The sequence below is a fragment of the Bufo gargarizans genome, chromosome 1, assembly GCF_014858855.1.
Source record: "Bufo gargarizans isolate SCDJY-AF-19 chromosome 1, ASM1485885v1, whole genome shotgun sequence".
Classification (NCBI taxonomy): domain Eukaryota; kingdom Metazoa; phylum Chordata; class Amphibia; order Anura; family Bufonidae; genus Bufo; species Bufo gargarizans.
The window spans coordinates 123,952,390-123,970,541 of NC_058080.1; the positions used below are offsets into that span (position 1 = coordinate 123,952,390).

Below are 18,152 nucleotides of genomic sequence, written 5' to 3' on the forward strand. Positions count from 1 at the left end.
AAGCCATACGTTCGTGTTAACTAGGCCTTAGCCAGTTTTCATTTTTTCTTTCTTGTTTTTTTTCATCCCCACTTTCCAGGAGCCATCACTTCTTTGGTTTTGTTTTGGGTTTCCTTTTTCCTGGATGATTCGTATTATTTTAAGGGCACCATTTAATGTGTGGAATGATATGTGGAAATTAATGCAATCCTGCAATTTTTTGGGGGGAAATTAATTTTTTATGGCATTCATTGTGTGTTATTATTATTATTGTGGGAGGAGCTAAGCGAGTGACAGAATAGGCATGCCTACCGATTGTCCTAACCCAACTGGCTGGAGTGTGCCCGGTGCCAGTGACGAGGTACGGCCTGAAATAGTGGGTCACCTAGGAGGAGAGTATGAGAAAAGGGGATGGGAGGGAGGGGCAACAACGGGCGCCCTTCCTGCTTGTAGGAGGGGGTTTATAAGGGTGAGCACGCTCCTCCCACAATTACAGGCTGCAAGCAGCCTTCAACATTTGTGGGAGGAGCTAAGCAAGTGACAGAATAGGCATGCCTACCGATTGTCCTAACCCCACTGGCTGGAGTGTGCCCGGCGCCAGTGACGAGGTACGGCCTGAAATAGTGGCCAAAAAGAGAACTGGTACGTAGTAGGGAGTGAAGCATTTATTGAAGCATAGCGTGAACTATAATGCCAAGGAACAAAAGGCTCTGGAGATCTCCGCCCGTGGATTCGGAATGTACCTTGTGAAGCAGGACGACCGCCAACGACCCACCTTGCGGATGACATGCGCTGGTACCTGGTGACTTGATGCTGCGGATGCGGCCCCTATGCGGAAGGAGTGCCCGGATATCGTGCTAGGGTTGAAACCCAGCCCTGCGGCCAGGGTACGGATGTTGGAGATGAACAGGGTAGAAGACAGGGGCCTACCGTTGATCGGGAGCAACGGGTCGTCTAGATCGGAAGATTGAAGGGAGGCCAGGAGCTCCTTGAGCACTTTGATAGGACACCAGCAGGTGGCCGTTGGGAAAAATTCCACCTCTGTGGGAGGACCGGTCTGACTGGTCTTTGAGGAGGGGATGGATAGGATGAAGTGATCAGAGTGCCAGGTGAGATGCCGCCTGAGCAGGGTTGTGCGGGAGATGGCGCTGCAGGTGAACTCCCCGGGCCTGAGGAACCCATAAAACCCGAGGTACATGGCCGCTTTGGTGATGATGCTTGCTGGTTGCCCAAAAGGAAGGCCGTCTAGGGCTGCGGATAACTTGCGGAAGAGCTCACCTGACACCGGCTGCCTGCGTACCTGGACCGCCGTGCTAACCTTCTGAATGCCCCTGAGGGTGGCTTTGATGGCCTGATTAGAAAAGATGGATCTGGCAGAAGGGTCGCTGAGCATCCGGTGGTGCTGAATGCCGGCCAAATACAGCTTGATGGTATTAAAAGAGAGGTGGCGGTGGGTGTGGCAATGGGCTATGAAGGCCATGATAAAGGTGACCTCGTCCACCTCCCCCTGTGGGTGGGTGTCAGCGAACCGCCTAAACAAGCTGAACCCGGCGTCTTAGTTCCTGGCGGTGTTGGCGGCTAGCGACCGCTGGACTAAAGACCGTGCGGTCGCTATCAAGGGCTCTAGTTCAGCAGGAGGGCGCTGTATGGCGGAGCTGGAATGCCGACGGGATCCGCCTCCGGGAGTTCCTGGAAGAAAATATCGAAGTTAAACCGTGACAGGGCGTCGGCCGCGGACATGGAAGGCGAAAACGTGGAAGTTAAACTCCAGGGACAGCCAGACAAGCTTACGCAGCAGGGCCATGATCCTGAGGGATTTTGCCCTTCCCTTTGAAATGACCTCAACCAGGACCTGACTGTCCGTTCTGAATATTACTGACCTGTTTGCCCAGAGCGGACCCCAGACGTGGGCAGCCGCCACTATGGGGTACAATTCCAATAGCGGCGAGGACCTCACGGCCTCAGCCTCGGACAGGAGCTCCACCGGCCAACCAACCACTGCGGGTAGAAGATAGCTGCGAACCCGCGGGAGGCCGTGGCATCGGTGAAAACCGTGGGGGACGCCGCGTCCGGGGATGGTACAAATAACGAGATACCGTTCCACCCGGTCAGGAAAGCTCGCCACATTCGAAGGTCCGCCATGGCGTGACCGTCCAGCCGGACGGTGGAGTCCTGATCCGGAGCGGTTGGCAGGAGGTGGAGGAGCCGGGAAATAAAGGACCTGCCCTGCGGCATGATTTTGAATGCGCAGGTGAGGAACCCTAACAGGGACTGGAGCTCCCGCTTGGACAAAACCCCGGAAGAGGCCGCGGCTGAAACGGCGGCTTTGATTTTTGCCAGCTTGACCGCGGGGAGGCTGGCCTGCATGCGGACCGAATCCAGGGTGATGCCCAAGAAGGTAACCCTGGTGCCTGGACCCTCTGTCTTGGCGGATGCCACGGGGACCTCGAGGCTGGCGAACAGTTGGAGCAAACTCGCCAACCCAGAGGGGGGGCTCTCGGGCCTCTCGACTATCAGGAAATCATCCAAGTAATGTATGACCATACCTAGCCCCCCATGATGGACAAGGATCCAGTACAGCGCACAGGCGAACCTGTCGAACAGCCACGGGCTGCTTTTTGACCCAAAGGTGAGCCGGTCAGCAAAATAGAACCCGTCCGCCCAGTGTAACCCATAATATCGCCATAGCTGAGGAAGAATGGGGAGCAGCTTGAAGGCGTCCGCGATGTCGGCCTTGGCCAACCAAGCACCCTCCCCGGCCATCCGGATGTATTGAATGGCCTCGTCTATGGATGCGTAGGACATAGAGAATTCTTCTGACGGGATCAGGGAGTTGAGGCTGGGAATTGGTGACATGTGAGGCGCTGACAAGTCGTAAATCAAACGTTTTTTATTTGAGGCCTGCTTGGAGACCAGGCCAATAGGATTTATCCTCCAAGTAGAAAATGGGATGACTTTAAACGGGCCTAGGAGAAAACCCTTCCGAACTTCGTCCTGCAACAGGGTGGCTACCGCTTCTGGGTCTTGAATGGCAGACTGTAGGTTCCTTCCCTCCCAGGACACTTGAGGGAGGGCCACAAAGCCGGTATCGAAGCCCCCCTTGAAGCCGGCGAGCAGGAACTCCACCGCCTGGCGATCGGGGTGGTCTTGCAACAGGATGCCCAAGAGCTCAATATTGATGTCGGCCAGTCATAGCGTCTTACGTTGCCTCTTCGGGCAGCTGGAGCGGGGGTGGGCCCTGAAGCAGAGGGAGCAGACATGCAAGGCCCTGCAGCTGTTGAAACCACAACCCCCGGCGTTAAAGTTGTTGCAGACCTGACTCTGTCCTAGGTAAGCAATGGGCCTGCCCAGCTTGTCCGTGGACCCTTGGAACCGCTGTGCGCCGGAGGGGCCAGGCAGGGAACCTTCCCGGCCCGAGGTGGGGAGGTTGAGACACCAGTCGGCCGTGTGCTGGATGGATTGGCACGCTGCGCACGTGGGGGCCTGTAACCCAGCAAAATGACGACAGAACAGCTCCATGTCCAGGTTTGCCCAGTCCGTGATGAACTGGAACTGGGCGAGGGCGGCAGCCGCCTTGGCTGAGAAAGACCTGTGGTAGTCGTAGAAGTTCGACCCGCCGTACTTGTAACCTAAGTCGGTGACTCGGTATAAATAGGAATCCAGCTCCTCGCGCCTGTGTGGCTGGCTGCCGCAGATGGTATCTCGGTAGAGGCTAAACGCCAGGACGAATTTGGGGATTGAGAGCTTCTGGTTCAGGCGGGCATCCTTGACCCGCAGAACCACCGATACCTCCCCGCAATTAATCACCTTATTTTCTGACACATCCTGTGATGCAATGAGAATGGACGCCAGGTTGACGTCCCTCCCCGCTAGGATGTCCCTTTTCAGGTTGTCTGGGATGAAATGCGAGGGGGCAATCTGGGGGCTGGTACGGACCGTACCTGGTGCCGACTCCTGGGATGTAGATGGTAAGGCTGGAAGGGCTGGGGAAGGTGGTGCCGCCGGCCGTGACTCCAATTCCCCCATCCTGGTTTGGATGTCCGCCACCGAACCCGCCAGGCTGCCGATGGTGGCCTGCAACTGCAGGAGGGCTAGCTGGATAGAGGAGAGAGAAGGTTGGTCACTTGAGCCTGACGGTGCCGTCATTAGGAGACGGTACAGCTCCGCTTTCCTCGCGGAGGCGGGATGGTGAATTCCTCTCCTATTGAGCTCTGCCACCAGTTTCGGGATGGTCCAGCTCCGTAGAGAGGGGTTGCTGGCGTGCCCTGATACGGAGGTCCCGGGTAAAGATAAGTTGTCATCCGACTCCGGGGCCTGCGACATCTTCAAGCTGCATGGAGGAGGCATGAAGGTAACAGATGAGATTCCATCCCCCTCCCCCAGATGACCGAAGACGCGTTGCCGGAGAATGGTCTGACCGCGTGGAGGTGCTCGCTACTTACCTGAAATGGAGCGAACCGCGCTACTGATTTCCGAGGTGAAATGTAGACCTATGAACGGGAGTTTGTGACAACGAATACGTAACGCAGTGGCAAGGTGTACAGCAGCCTCGTGGCTGGATCTTACCTGGACAAGGAGGAGACTTTGGCGTAACGAAAGTAGCTAGCTCGCAGTCCTGGAGGCCGAGACCCTGTTGTACGTGAAGAAACAAGCTGTGTTTGGACCGATACCCGGTGAGGGATGCGAACAGCTGGACCCTTAAGCAGCGAAAGGGTGCGTGACCCTGACCCAAGTGCACTTGGGCCGGAATCATGCCTGAGTGACCCCGGGAACATATGACCCCCAGGTTTGTACCGCTCATGCCCCCTGACCCACACACACAGGGAACACATGCCCCCTGCACGGACAGGGAACACATGCCCTGAACGCACAGGAACACTAGAAGCCCGGCCAACCACGGGGATCCATGCTACCCGAGCGAACAGAGAACGCATGACCCTGAACGAACAAGGAACACCCGGCCCCTGCGTGACCCAGGGAACACATGACCCAGACATGGGGCCAGCGGACACCATGCCTGAATGATTTAGGGAATATGACACCAGAGCGATTCGGGGAGACCTTGCACATGAGCGCTTCAGGAAGACATTACACCTGAGCGATTCAGGAAGACATTACACCTGAGCGATTCAGAAAGACATTACACCTGAGCGATTCAGAAAGACATTACACCTGAGCGATTCAGGAAGACATTACACCTGAGCGATTCAGGAAGACATTACACCTGAGCGATTCAGGAAGACATTACACCTGAGCGATTCAGGAAGACATTACACCTGAGCGAACAGAAAGACATTACGCCTGAGTGATTCAGGAAAAATACACCTGAGCGAAACAGGGGACATTGCGCCCGGGGCGAATCGGGGAGGCATTTACCCCTGAGTGACCAGGTAGACCAGTCCCGGAGATGCAGGAACCGGGGAACGCCCCCCCCCTCTCTCCCCTGGGAGACCTAAGGGCGGCCGCACCGGGGGGAGGCCCAGGCACCGCCGGACCCCAGGCCCCCGGAACAACCGCCCCCAATCACCCAGGGGGTGAGACCAATGCCCTGGTGTGGGCGGCAGCTGGCCGGCCTGGCATTGAAACAAATCAGCTTGTTTACATCATTTAATTTTTTTTTTTGGCATTGCGTGGGTTAATATGAGCAACCACCTGCCGAAACATCCTTACTCCATTTTTTTTTTTTTTTTTTTTTTTTTTTTTTTACTCTTGGCATTGCGGGGGTTAATATGAGCAACCACCTGCAGAACATCCTTACTCCATATTTTTTTTTTTTATTAATCTGCCGCCGGCCGCCGCTGATCCCGGCGCCCCCGACCCCGCAATGGGCTCCTGGCACTATTGGGATAGAATAACAACATTTCATTGCACCAGCCTCAACGCACTGGGGGAGCGATTCCCCAACACCGTACACCAAACAAAGGAAGCATCGGCCAGTATGGCGTGGATGCATGGGCCCAGCGGCCGTGAGCCGTCTCCGCCCGCCGGCCAGCCTCCCCGCCCTCCCCCCGCCCCCAGGTTTATAAGGGTGAGCACGCTCCTCCCACAATTACAGGCTGCAAGCAGCCTTCAACATTTGTCATTGTGAGATTACAGTATACCTTTACAAAAGACCAAAAATATGTGTCGCCATATTGATGATTTTTTTTATTTTTCCGTTAACATTGCTATGACTTGTTTTGTGGAGTGAGCTTCAATTTTTCTTGGTACCATTATGGGGTACGTACAACTTTTTGATGAATATTTCTTACTTTTTTGGTGGAGGGAGGTTGGCAAGGTGGCAAAACACAGCGATTCTGCCATTGTGAATTTCTTTTATTTTTTTGGCATTCACTGTGTCGGATAAACATGATATTTTAATACCTTGGACTTATGGACACGCTGATAACAATTATGTTTGTGCCTAACTTTGTATATTTTTTTTTTACCTAAGAAAGGGTGGTTCTGAACTATTATTATTTGTTGTTTTTTGGGGGATTTAATTTTTATTTTATTTATTTTTTATTTTATTTTTTTAGTCCATCCAGGAAACTTGACTAGCTGACTGCTTGATCACTTGCATAATAATGTGTACTTCAGAATGGCAGTGTATTCTGCTGTCAGCTTTATCCTATTAAACCCTACCTCTGACCTCTAAGGCTACGTTCACACTTGCGCTAGCAGGGTCCGGCAGGCTGTTCCAGCGGGAGAACAGCCTGCCGGATCCGTGCTAACGCTAACCCACCATGCCACCGGAAGTCCACTCCGGGCCTAATCACTATAATGGGAGCAGGCCGGAGGTAAGCCACAGCACAGCGAACAAGCCAGCATGCTGTCGTTTTTGTCCGTCCGCTTCTCTGCATGGTCGCCGTTCTGTGGCTGGACCTCTGGCCTGCTCCCATTATAGTGAATGGGGCCGAAGCACACTTCGAAGCACGGTGGGCTAGCGTTAGCACGGGCTCCGGCAGGCTGGAACAGCCTGCCGGACCCTGCTGCTGCAAGTGTGGAAGTAGCCTAATAGAAGTAACAAGATGGCAGACCTGGGAGTCTTCACTAGGTCCCCAGTTAATGACAGAGGGTCACTATTGACCACTGCATTCTAGCAGTCAAACAGATAATTCCTGTCCAGGCTGTTGGAGGACGGCACCTGCTGTATATTGAACGGACTTTACTTCAATGGCCAAACAGCACCTGCTACAGTATATATTGAATGGACTTTACTTTACTTTTGCTGTACATGAACACTGGATGTGGGCAATGGGTTAAAATATATAAACAGGAAAATAAACAGCTGCCCATTATCTTATAAAAACCACTTGAAGTTTTATTCCATACTATTTAAAATCACAACATGGAGTTACAGATGGAAATTAACACTTAGCATTAATATCTGTAACTCCATGTTGGAATTTTAAATAGTATGGAATAAAACTTCAAGTGGTTTTTACACAATGTTTGGGCTGTTGTTCATTTTTCTGTCTTCTCCCGCTAACACATACAAGGACGGTGCAGGACAAGACCCAGAAACATGGTGTTTGTGAGCTGGTTTTACTCTTTCCTTTTTATATGTCAATTTCTGTATAAGGCGGAGTTCATACTTCAGTTGTTTGGTCAGTTATTTCCATCAGTTACTAAACACAGAACAGGTGAAGATTTGTCTATTACACCTTTTGGCTACATGCACACGATGTGCCGTTTTTTTGAGGTCCGGAACGGGCGGCCCATTGTAGAAATGCCTATTCTTGTCCGCAAAACGGACAAGAATAGGACATGTTCTATTTTTTTTGCGGGGCCACGGAACGGAGCATCGGTGGCTCGGATGCGGACCCAAACAACGGCCGTGTGCATGAGGCCTTTCTCTAAGTAGGCTTCACTTCCATTCTTGGCTCACAATAAGAGCTCATGCACACGAACATATTTTATTTTCATGTCCGTTCAGCTTTTTTTGCGGACCATATGCGGAACCATTCATTTCAAGTTACTCTGTGTGCATTCCATTTCCGTATGTCCGCAAAAACATAGAACATGTCCTATTATTGTCCGCATCATGGACAAGTATAAGACTGTTCTACCAGGGGCCAGCTGTTCAGTTCCACAAAATATGGAATGCACACGGACGTCATCCATATTTTTTGCAGACCGCAAAATACATACAGTCATGTGCATGAGCCCTAACTGATGGAAATAACTGATCAAATAACTGAAGTGTGAACTAAGCCTAATGCTATAAAGAAAGATCCTGCCCGCTCTGCAGTGTAACATGTCATGGTAAAGCATGTTTACCAGTCTTATTACAAACCGGATTCCAAAAAAGTTGGGACACTATACAAATCGTCAATAAAAACTGAATGCAATGATGTGGAGGTGCCAACTTCTAATATTTTATTCAGAATAGAACATAAATCACGGAACAAAAGTTTAAACTGAGAAAATGTACCATTTTAAGGGAAAAATATGTTGAATCAGAATTTCATGGTGTCAACAAATCCCCAAAAAGCTGGGACAAGACCATTTTCACCACTGTGTGGCATCTCCCCTTCTTCTTACAACACTCAACAGACGTCTGGGGACCGAGGAGACCAGTTTCTCAAGCTTAGAAATAGGAATGCTCTTCCATTCTTGTCTAATACAGGCCTCTAACTGTTCAATCGTCTTGGGCCTTCTTGCTCCTTCCTCTTTATGATGCGCCAAATGTTCTCTATAGGTGAAAGATCTGGACTGCAGACTGGCCATTTCAGTACCCGGATCCTTCTCCTACGCAGCCATGATGTTGTGATTGATGCAGAATGTGGTCTGGCATTATCTTGTTGAAAAATGCAGGGTCTTCCCTGAAAGAGATGACGTCTGGATGGGAGCATATGTTGTTCTAGAACCTGAATATATTTTTCTGCATTGATGGTGCCTTTCCAGACATGCAAGCTGCCCATGCCACACGCACTCATGCAACCCCATACCATCAGAGATGCAGGCTTCTGAACTGAGCGTTGATAACAACTTAGGTTGTCCTTGTCCTCTTTGGTCCAGATGACATGGCGTCCCAGATTTCCAAAAAGAACTTCGAATCGTGACTCGTCTGACCACAGAACAGTCTTCTATTTTGCCACACTCCATTTTAAATGATCCCTGGCCCAGTGAAAACGCCTGAGATTGTGGATCTTGCTTAGAAATGGCTTCTTCTTTGCACTGTAGAGTTTCAGCTGGCAACGGCGGATGGCACGGTGGATTGTGTTCACTGACAATGGTTTCTGGAAGTATTCCTGAGCCCATTCTGTGATTTCCTTTACAGTAGCATTCCTGTTTGTGGTGCAGTGTTGTTTAAGGGCCCGGAGATCACGGGCATCCAGTATGGTTTTACGGCCTTGACCCTTACGCACAGAGATTGTTCCAGATTCTCTGAATCTTCGGATGATGTTATGCACAGTTGATGATGATAGATGCAAAGTCTTTGCAATTTTTCGCTGGGTAACACCTTTCTGATATTGCTCCACTATCTTTCTGCACAACATTGTGGGAATTGGTGATCCTCTACCCATCTTGGCTTCTGAGAGACACTGACACTCTAAGTAGCTCTTTTTATACCCAATCATGTTGTCAATTGACCTAATTAGTGTTAATTGGTCTTCCAGCTCTTCGTTATGCTCAAATTTACTTTTTCCAGCCTCTTATTGCTACTTGTCCCAACTTTTTGGGGATTTGTTGACACCGTGAAAATTTGAATCAACGTATTTTTCCTTTAAAATGATACATTTACTCAGATTAAACGTTTGATCTGTCATCTACGTTCTATTACAAATAAAATATTGACATTTGCCATCTCCACATCATTGCATTCAGTTTTTATTCACAATTTGTTTAGTGTCCCAACTTTTTTGGAATCCGGTTTGTACACAACATGCCATTCTGCCCGACAAAATAGCCTGTTTTTATTTGTGCACATGGATTGAGTAACTCACCTGTATTATATGCATAGGTCATACTGGAATAATCACTGTCATTGTCTGTAAAACAAACAGAATCTGTGAGTCCTCGAACGCAGCAGTCACATTTACTACAGGCTGTGAACAAACCAAGAATTACTTCCACCTTCCCTTTTATGTCTCATGGTTCAGCTCATTTTACAGCTCATCTCACCTTAGAATGATTGCATTCCCATACATTCTTCTTGTCTGAGATTTGTCCTTGTCATACATTTGCATTTCAAGGCTCTGAACAATAAAATTGGCAGGGGCCATACTTTAGACTCATGTCCCAGTGATAATCGGTGCACATAAATATCTGCTAAGTTTTCAAAGGAAAAACGCCCAGAAAAGCTTGTTTAATATTTCACAAATGGAATGATGATTTGTTACTTTTATTTTAGCAGCCGTGATCCGAGACCTGAATTTCAATGAAGTGTGGTGAATTTATTAGAAGGTTCTCTGAGCAGAGGTTATATATTGCAGGATATTGGAGTTGAATGGAAACCGCTTGCTGCTTATGCCTACATATGTATTCTCCAAGCACACAGAATCAGCTCTGCTAGGCACACATCTTGGTCGTTTCTTGTGCTATCAAAGTTACATAGTAACTCAGAGACCTCTTCTTAATGGCTCTTGCACACGGCCATTGTTCGGTCATTCCGTGCATTAGGGACCGCAATTTGCTGTCCCTAATGCACTACACAATCCGTGCGGCTGCCGCAACGGATCCAGAACCATTCAACTTGAATGGGTCCGTGATCTGTCCGCACTGCAAAAAAAAATAAATAGAACAAGGTTTATTTTTTGTGGTGCGGAGGCACGGACAGAAACCCCACGGGGAAATCCATAGTGCTTCCGTGGGGATCCGTGCTCCGTTCAAGTGAATGGGTCCGCATCTGGGATGCGGTTAGCATAAGGCCGGTGCCCACATATTGCGGACCTGCCGTTTGCGGGCCGCGGCCGGCAACGGCTGTGTGCATGAGGCCTTAATGAGCAGAACTCTTGTTGAATGTGCTATGGTACTTTGGTCTGCACTCTTTACAGTCCATATTTGCACTCACCAATAATCTCTCAGTGTTATTATGGTTTCTAATTAGGAGTCATATCGTTTTGAGAATGAAGGCGCACTTAGATGCTGCAGGGAGCAGCCGATTGTCGGAAAGGACAAAAATCTGCTTGTTCAGTGAAGGCGAAGCATTGCATCACCTCCACAGAGTGAGGATGAGCGATGGCTGCTGCTATGACTTGTCTCCATACTAAATCATTGCTCTTGGGCCACAGAGTGCTGTGTAGGGTACTTTCACACTTGCGGCAGAGGATTCCGGCAGGCAGTTCCGGCGTCGAAACTGCCTGCCAGAACTGGCAATCCGGACGCAAACGGATGCATTTGTGAGACGGATCTGGATGCGGATCTGTCTCACAAATGCATTGCAATATCAGATCCGTCTTTCCCGGGTTTCATCATGTTTTGCTGGAACACTTGGAATTCCGGCAAGTCTTCAGGATTTTTGTCCGGAGAGAAAACTGCCGCATGCTGCTGTATTTTCTCCAGCCAAAAAACGTAAGAGGCACTGAACTGATGCATCCTGAACGTTATACTCTCCATTCAGAATGCATTAGGAGAAAACTGATCAGTTCTTTTCTGGTATATAGCCCCTGTGACAGAACTTAATACCGGAAAACAAAAACGCTAGTGTGAAAGTACTCCAGAATGATCGCTGCCCGATCATTGAGGATTCTGCATCTCAAATCATTTCACCCGATGATCAAGTGTTTCGCTCGTTCATCAGATGATCTGCGGCACCTTAAAACAGGCAGATTATAGGGAACAAGCGTTTGTAGGAACATTCGTCTGAACATCAGGTCGTGTAAATCGGGCTTTAATACTAAATGAGTAATGGCATCATACTGTGGTATACTCCCTGGCTTCATACGTGATGTTTGGCCCTGGGCTACCTTCTGTGATCCATAGATTACCCAGGCCAGGGAATGCAATGAGTAAAATGTTTAGCAGATATGTATGCTGATGGTGGGTGAATTGCTGTAGGCCTCATGCGCACGTGTGCGGCTGTTTTGTGCACCGGGGACCACAATTTACGGTCCCCAATGCGTGGACACCATCCGTGCGGCTGCTGCAGACGGATGCTGACCTATTATTTTGAATGGGTCTATGATCCGTCCACACACGGCAAAAAAATGTTTATGTGGCAAAGAGAGAAACCCCATAATAGCACTTCCGTGGTGTTCCGTGACTCCGTTCCGCACCGCTCCTTCCGGATGGTGGACCTGTTCAAGTGAATGGGTCCACATTCGTGGTACTGTGAGCACACAGCTAGTGCCCATATATTGCAGACCCGCTGTTTGTGGGCCGCAATACGGGCATGACCGGGCAACGGCTGTGTACATAAGGCCTTAGGGCTTATGCACACGAACGTATGTATTTTGCGGTCCGCAAAACACGGATTCACAAAAAAAATGGATTACATCCGTGTGACGTATGTAATCAATTGTAACAATGCCTGTCCTTGTCCACAAACGGACAAGAATAGAACATGCTCTATTTTTTTGCGGAAAGGACTTGCGGACAAATGGATACGGAATGCACACTGAGTCCTTTTTCTTTGCAACCCCATTGAAATGAATGGTTCCGCATACGGGCTGCAAAAAAATGGAATGGACACAGACAAAAAATACGTTTGTGTGCATGAGCCCTTGAGACTCAAATAGGTCAACTGATTTACTAGTTGTAACGCAGACAAACATATAAGGCTATATGTGTTTTGTGTTCCGCAAACTGCAGATTTGCAAAATATGGATACCGGCTGTGTGCATGCCGTAATGTCTTTGTAGAAATGCCTAGTCTTGTCTGCAAAATGGATAAGAATAGAACATGTTCTATCATTTGCGGAATGGCCACACGGATGTGGACAGCATACGGATGACATATTGTGTGCTGTCTGCATTTTTTGAGGCCCTATTGAACTGAATAGCTTCCCGAGATACGCAAAAAATCCGGATGAGGCCTAAGAATGGATGATATAGAGAATCCAAAGCAATAGGTTTAGAAAAGTTGTATCCACGTACATAAAAACCAAGAACTATTATCAGCAAAGAAGAACACTGGTTAATCTTTTGAACACTGGGTCAGACCCCAAAAATTTGTACAAGTGACAAGATGAGTATTTTCAACAATAAGATAACTTTCAGTACAGTACAATTCCACAGGGCTGCATAGGAATGCATAGTAATTGTCATACACTCCAATGCTAATGTATTGGAGTGTATGAGAGAAGCAGTCTAATGATATGGGAGCTATAACATAGTGTAAAAAATGCTTTAAAAAAAAAATTAAAAATCTTCAAATCACCCCCCTTTCCCCAGAATGTAAATAAAAAATATAAACAAAAAACCCACATCATGGGTATCGCCGAATGCGAAAATGCCTGTACTATTAAAATATTATAATATTTTTTCCCATACAGCAAACGGCGAAACAGAAAAAAAATGAGCCCTCACATGGCTCCATACATATAACTACAAAAAAGTTATAGGGGGTAGATTATGGCGATGAAATGAACAAAAAAATTTTTTCACCGTTTTTATATTTTTTTCAGTATTAAAATGCTATACATATGTGGTATCACCGTAATTGTACTGACCTGGAGAATGAAATTAAGGCCCCTTTCACACGGACGAGTTTTCCGCGCGGGTGCAATGCGTGAGGTGAACATGTCCTATCTTTTTGCGGAACGGGCAGATCTTGGACCCATTAAAGTGAATGGATCCGCGATCCGCTGCGGCTGCCCCACGGTGTGTATTCGTACATTGCGGCACACATTTTGTGGGCCGCAGCAGGGCCACGGGGCGCACGCGTTCGTGTGCAGGAGGCCATATGATGCAGATTTTTGTTTTAGATTTTCTTGCTAAAATGTAAGGGGGCAAATCCATAGCAAAATAAGCAGGTAACACTTATGGATTTTGATATGCAGTTGTGACAAAATCCCTAAAAGTATTCTTAAAATATCCCTACTGTTATTACACTTGATTCTTCCTGAAGTTTTACCCCTTAAAGACGCAACCAATCTTGGGTCTCAAGGTGCTTTGATTTTTTATTTTTTTCATTGTCGCATTCTGAAAGCTATAACTTTTTTCATTTTTCTATCAATGCAGCCACCTAAAGGCTTCTTTTTGCTAGCTGAATTGTACTTTTCAATACTATAATTATTGAATAAACTTTATTAACTCTTTCAGGGGGATAAAAAAAAAAAAAGTCCCCAATTCCAGTATTGTGTTTTTGCACTTTAAATTTTGCATTGATACAGCACACATTACCTTTAGGGCTCATGCACACGGCCGTTGCTGCGCCGTGGCCGTATTGCGGCCCGCAAACAGCGGGTCCGCAATACACGGGCATCGGCTGTGTGCACCATTCACTTGAATTCAGGAGATGCAATGCGGTGCCGAACGGAGGCACAGAGCGGAAGCCAATGGAAGCACTACAGAGTGCTTCCTTGGGTTTTCTGTCCGTGCCTCCACATCGCAAAAAAGTAATGCATGCACTACTTTTTTATACTTTTTATATATATATATACAGTACAGACCAAAAGTTTGGGCACACCTTCTCATTCAAAGAGTTTTCTTTATTTTCATGACTATGAAAATTGTAGATTCACACTGAAGGCATCAAAACTCATCAAAGTAGCCACCTTTTGCTTTGATTACTGCTTTGCACACTCTTGGCATTCTCTTTATGAGCTTCAAGAGGTAGTCACCTGAAATGGTTTTCACTTCACAGGTGTACCCTGTCAGGTTTAATAAGTGGGATTTCTTGCCTTATAAATGGGGTTGGGACCATCAGTTGCATTGTGGAGAAGTCAGGTGGATACACCGCTGATAGTCCTACTGAATAGACTGTTAGAATTTGTATTATGGCAAGAAAAAAGCAGCTAAGTAAAGAAAAACGAGTGGCCATCATTACTTTAAGAAATTAAGGTCAGTCAGTCCGAAAAATTGGAAAAACTTTGAAAGTGTCCCCAAGTGCAGTCACAAAAACCATCAAGCGCTACAAATAAACTGGCTCACATGCGGACCGCCCCAGGAAAGGAAGACCAAGAGTCACCTCTGCTGCGGAGGATAAGTTCATCCGAGTCACCAGCCTCAGAAATCGCAGCTTAACAGCAGCTCAGATTAGAGACCAGGTCAATGCCACACAGAGCTCTAGCAGCAGACACATCTCTAGAACAACTGTTAAGAGGAGACTGTGTGAATCAGGCCTTCATGGTAGAATATCTGCTAGGAAACCACTGCTAAGGACAGGCAACAAGCAGAAGAGACTTGTTTGGGCTAAAGAACACAAGGAATGGACATTAGACCAGTGGAAATCTGTGCTTTGATCTGATGAGACCAAATTTGAGATCTTTGGTTCCAACCACCGTGTCTTTGTGCGACGCAGAAAAGGTGAACGGATGGACTCTACATGCCTGGTTCCCACCGTGAAGCATGGAAGAGGAGGTGTGATGGTGTGGGGGTGCTATGCTGGTGACACTGTTGGGGATTTATTCAAAATTGAAGGCATACTGAACCAGCATGGCTACCACAGCATCTTGCAGAGGCATACTATTCCATCCGGTTTGCGTTTAGTTGGACCATCATTTATTTTTCAACAGGACAATGACCCCAAACACACCTCCAGGCTGTGTAAGGGCTATTTGACCATGAAGGAGAGTGATGGGGTGCTAAGCATCTCTGGGAACTCCTTCAAGACTGTTGGAAGACCATTTCAGGTGACTACCTCTTGAAGCTCATCAAGAGAATGCCAAGAATGTGCAAATTCATATGTGTTAATTCATAGTTTTGATGCCTTCAGTGTGAATCTACAATTTTCATAGTCATGAAAATAAAGAAAACTCTTTGAATGAGAAGGTGTGTCCAAACTTTTGGTCTGTACTGTACATAATCATGTACAGAAATTAGAATTAAAAATATACTCAGAAAATAAAAAATGGAGTATGTTTCACTATCTATCTGGTTTTAATTAATTATGGGGGATTTACACTGGGCAATTTTCGGGCCGAATATTGGGAACGAACATTAGTACAAACCCTTGTTCATGATAATTAGCCCGTTTAAAGGTTCCGCAGATCACACTATTAGGACTCATTCCCACGAACGTGTGCTGCCTGTTGCCGTATTGCGGACCGCATTTGCCGATTTGCAATACACAGGCAACGTTCCGTGTGCATTCCGCATCACGGATGAGGACCCATTTACTTCATTGGGTCCGCAAATCTGGAGATGCGGAACGGAAGCACGGAACGGAACACTACAGAAGCACTACAGAGTGCTTCCAGGGGTTCCGTTCCTCCGCACCGCAAAAATATAGAACATGCTGCATCTTTTTGAGGAACGGAGGGATCGGGGACCCATTCAAGTGAATGGGTCCATGATACCCTTGCAGCTGGTCCACAGTCTGTGCCCGTGCATTTCGGACCGCAATTTGAGGTCCACAGCACGGGCACGCGCTTCACACGGTCATGTGAACAAGCACTTAACAAGCAAAACTCTTGTTCTTCAGTGAAATAATTGTTTCTGGGCGAATTGCGATATATAAACAGTAGTATGCTGCCCAGAAACAATCAATCTGTATGACGAGGACTAGCAGTAGCCATCTCTCGTCTCCATACAATGCGGGTGATTGGTGAATTTAAATGCAGCTCTTTACCTCCACTGACGAGCAGGCAGTTATCGGGAAGGAACAGTTCCTTCCCAATAATTGTCTGCTTAGTTGGCACATGTAAATGCACCTTAACATATAGGTGATACATTTGCTTTACACTACTGATCAGACATTTCACTGTCAGTCTTTTCTAGCCAAGAAATTGATTTTAGGACAGACATAAGGAAACTGACCTTTTTCTAGAAAAAACACTATTTTAAATAGTGTATTAGAAAGGAATGAGTTTGTATAGACTCTATGCAGAATCTGATAAGTTCCAGGTGGAATTCTCCTTTGAAGGGCTTGTCTCAGCTGAGACATTGGTGGCATATCGCTAGGATGTCAGATACGTGCAGGTCTCACTTCTGGGACCCGCTCCTATCTCCAGAAACCCCTCCACCCTTTCTGAAGTTAAGCAGAGTGCACACACAAGTATGGCCACCCTCCTTTGACTTCTATGGCAGTTCTGAAAATAGCAGAGCACTGGCTCGGCTATCTCCGACAGCTCCATAGAGGTGAATGAAGAGCTGTGTACTCTTCATTCGCTTGCTCGGCTATTATCAGAACTCACACCAAAGTGAATGGAGAGCACACCACACATGTGCGGTACATTCTCTTTCACTTTGGGGGCCCCATTTTGTAGATGGGAGGTGGGAACTGCACCCATTTGACAAATATGTGGTATACACAGTAAGGTCCATATACAGTGATCCCTCAAGATACAATGGCCTCAGGATACAATATTTTGAAACATACAATGGTCTTTTCTGGCCCATCGTAAGTTCAAAATAGACTCAACATACAATGCCTCAGACTCAGATCCAACCAATCAAGGCCTCTTCTTTGGTAAAATAGCTTGATTAGTTGCTAGTTAGAAGCTAGTCCTGAATGTTATATGTAAGGACTAGTTTTATCTGTCTTAGTTATCTGCTTATTTTTCTTAAATCTTCATTTTCTCTTATTTTGAATGCCATTTTGGAGCTTTGGAACCGATTACTCAAATTACAATGGTTTCAACATACAATGGTTGTCCTGAAACCAATTAATAGTGTAACTTGAGGGACCACTGTATATTTGGACACTGACACAAATTTAGTTTTTTTTTCCTGTTTACTAAAACATATTCAAGTTATAGTTATATAATGGACATAAAGTCCAGACTTTTATATTTCATTTGAGGATATCCACATTAAAATTGGATGAAGGTTTTAGGAGTTTAAGCTCCTTTACATATGGCACCCTGTTTTTTTAAGGGACCAAAAGTAATTGGACAATTGACTCAAAGGCTGTTTTATGGGCAGGTGTGGGCAATTCCTTCGTTATTTCATTCTCAATTAAGCACATAAAAGGCCTGGAGTTGATTTTAGGTGTGGTGCTTGCATTTTGAAGAAGTAAGCTGAGAAGTAAGCATGCGATCAAAGGAGCTCTCCATGCAGGTGAACCAAGCCATCCTTCATCTGCGAAAGCAGAAAAAATCCATCCGAGAATATGCTACACTATTAGGAGTGTAAAAATCTACA

At 47.1% G+C, this 18,152-nt stretch overlaps 1 protein-coding gene across 6 annotated transcripts in view; it reads right to left on the bottom strand.

Annotated features, from left to right (window-relative positions):
* The window catches only part of SORBS2 (sorbin and SH3 domain containing 2), a 280,974-nt gene that overhangs the window by 78,331 nt on the left and 184,491 nt on the right, over positions 1–18,152 (bottom strand). For all 6 annotated transcript variants that reach the window (XM_044297794.1, XM_044297802.1, XM_044297811.1 and 3 more), the window contains one exon: positions 9,912–9,956. In XM_044297794.1, the coding sequence (XP_044153729.1) occupies positions 9,912–9,956 (45 nt within the window). The remainder of the gene's footprint in view (positions 1–9,911; positions 9,957–18,152) is intronic.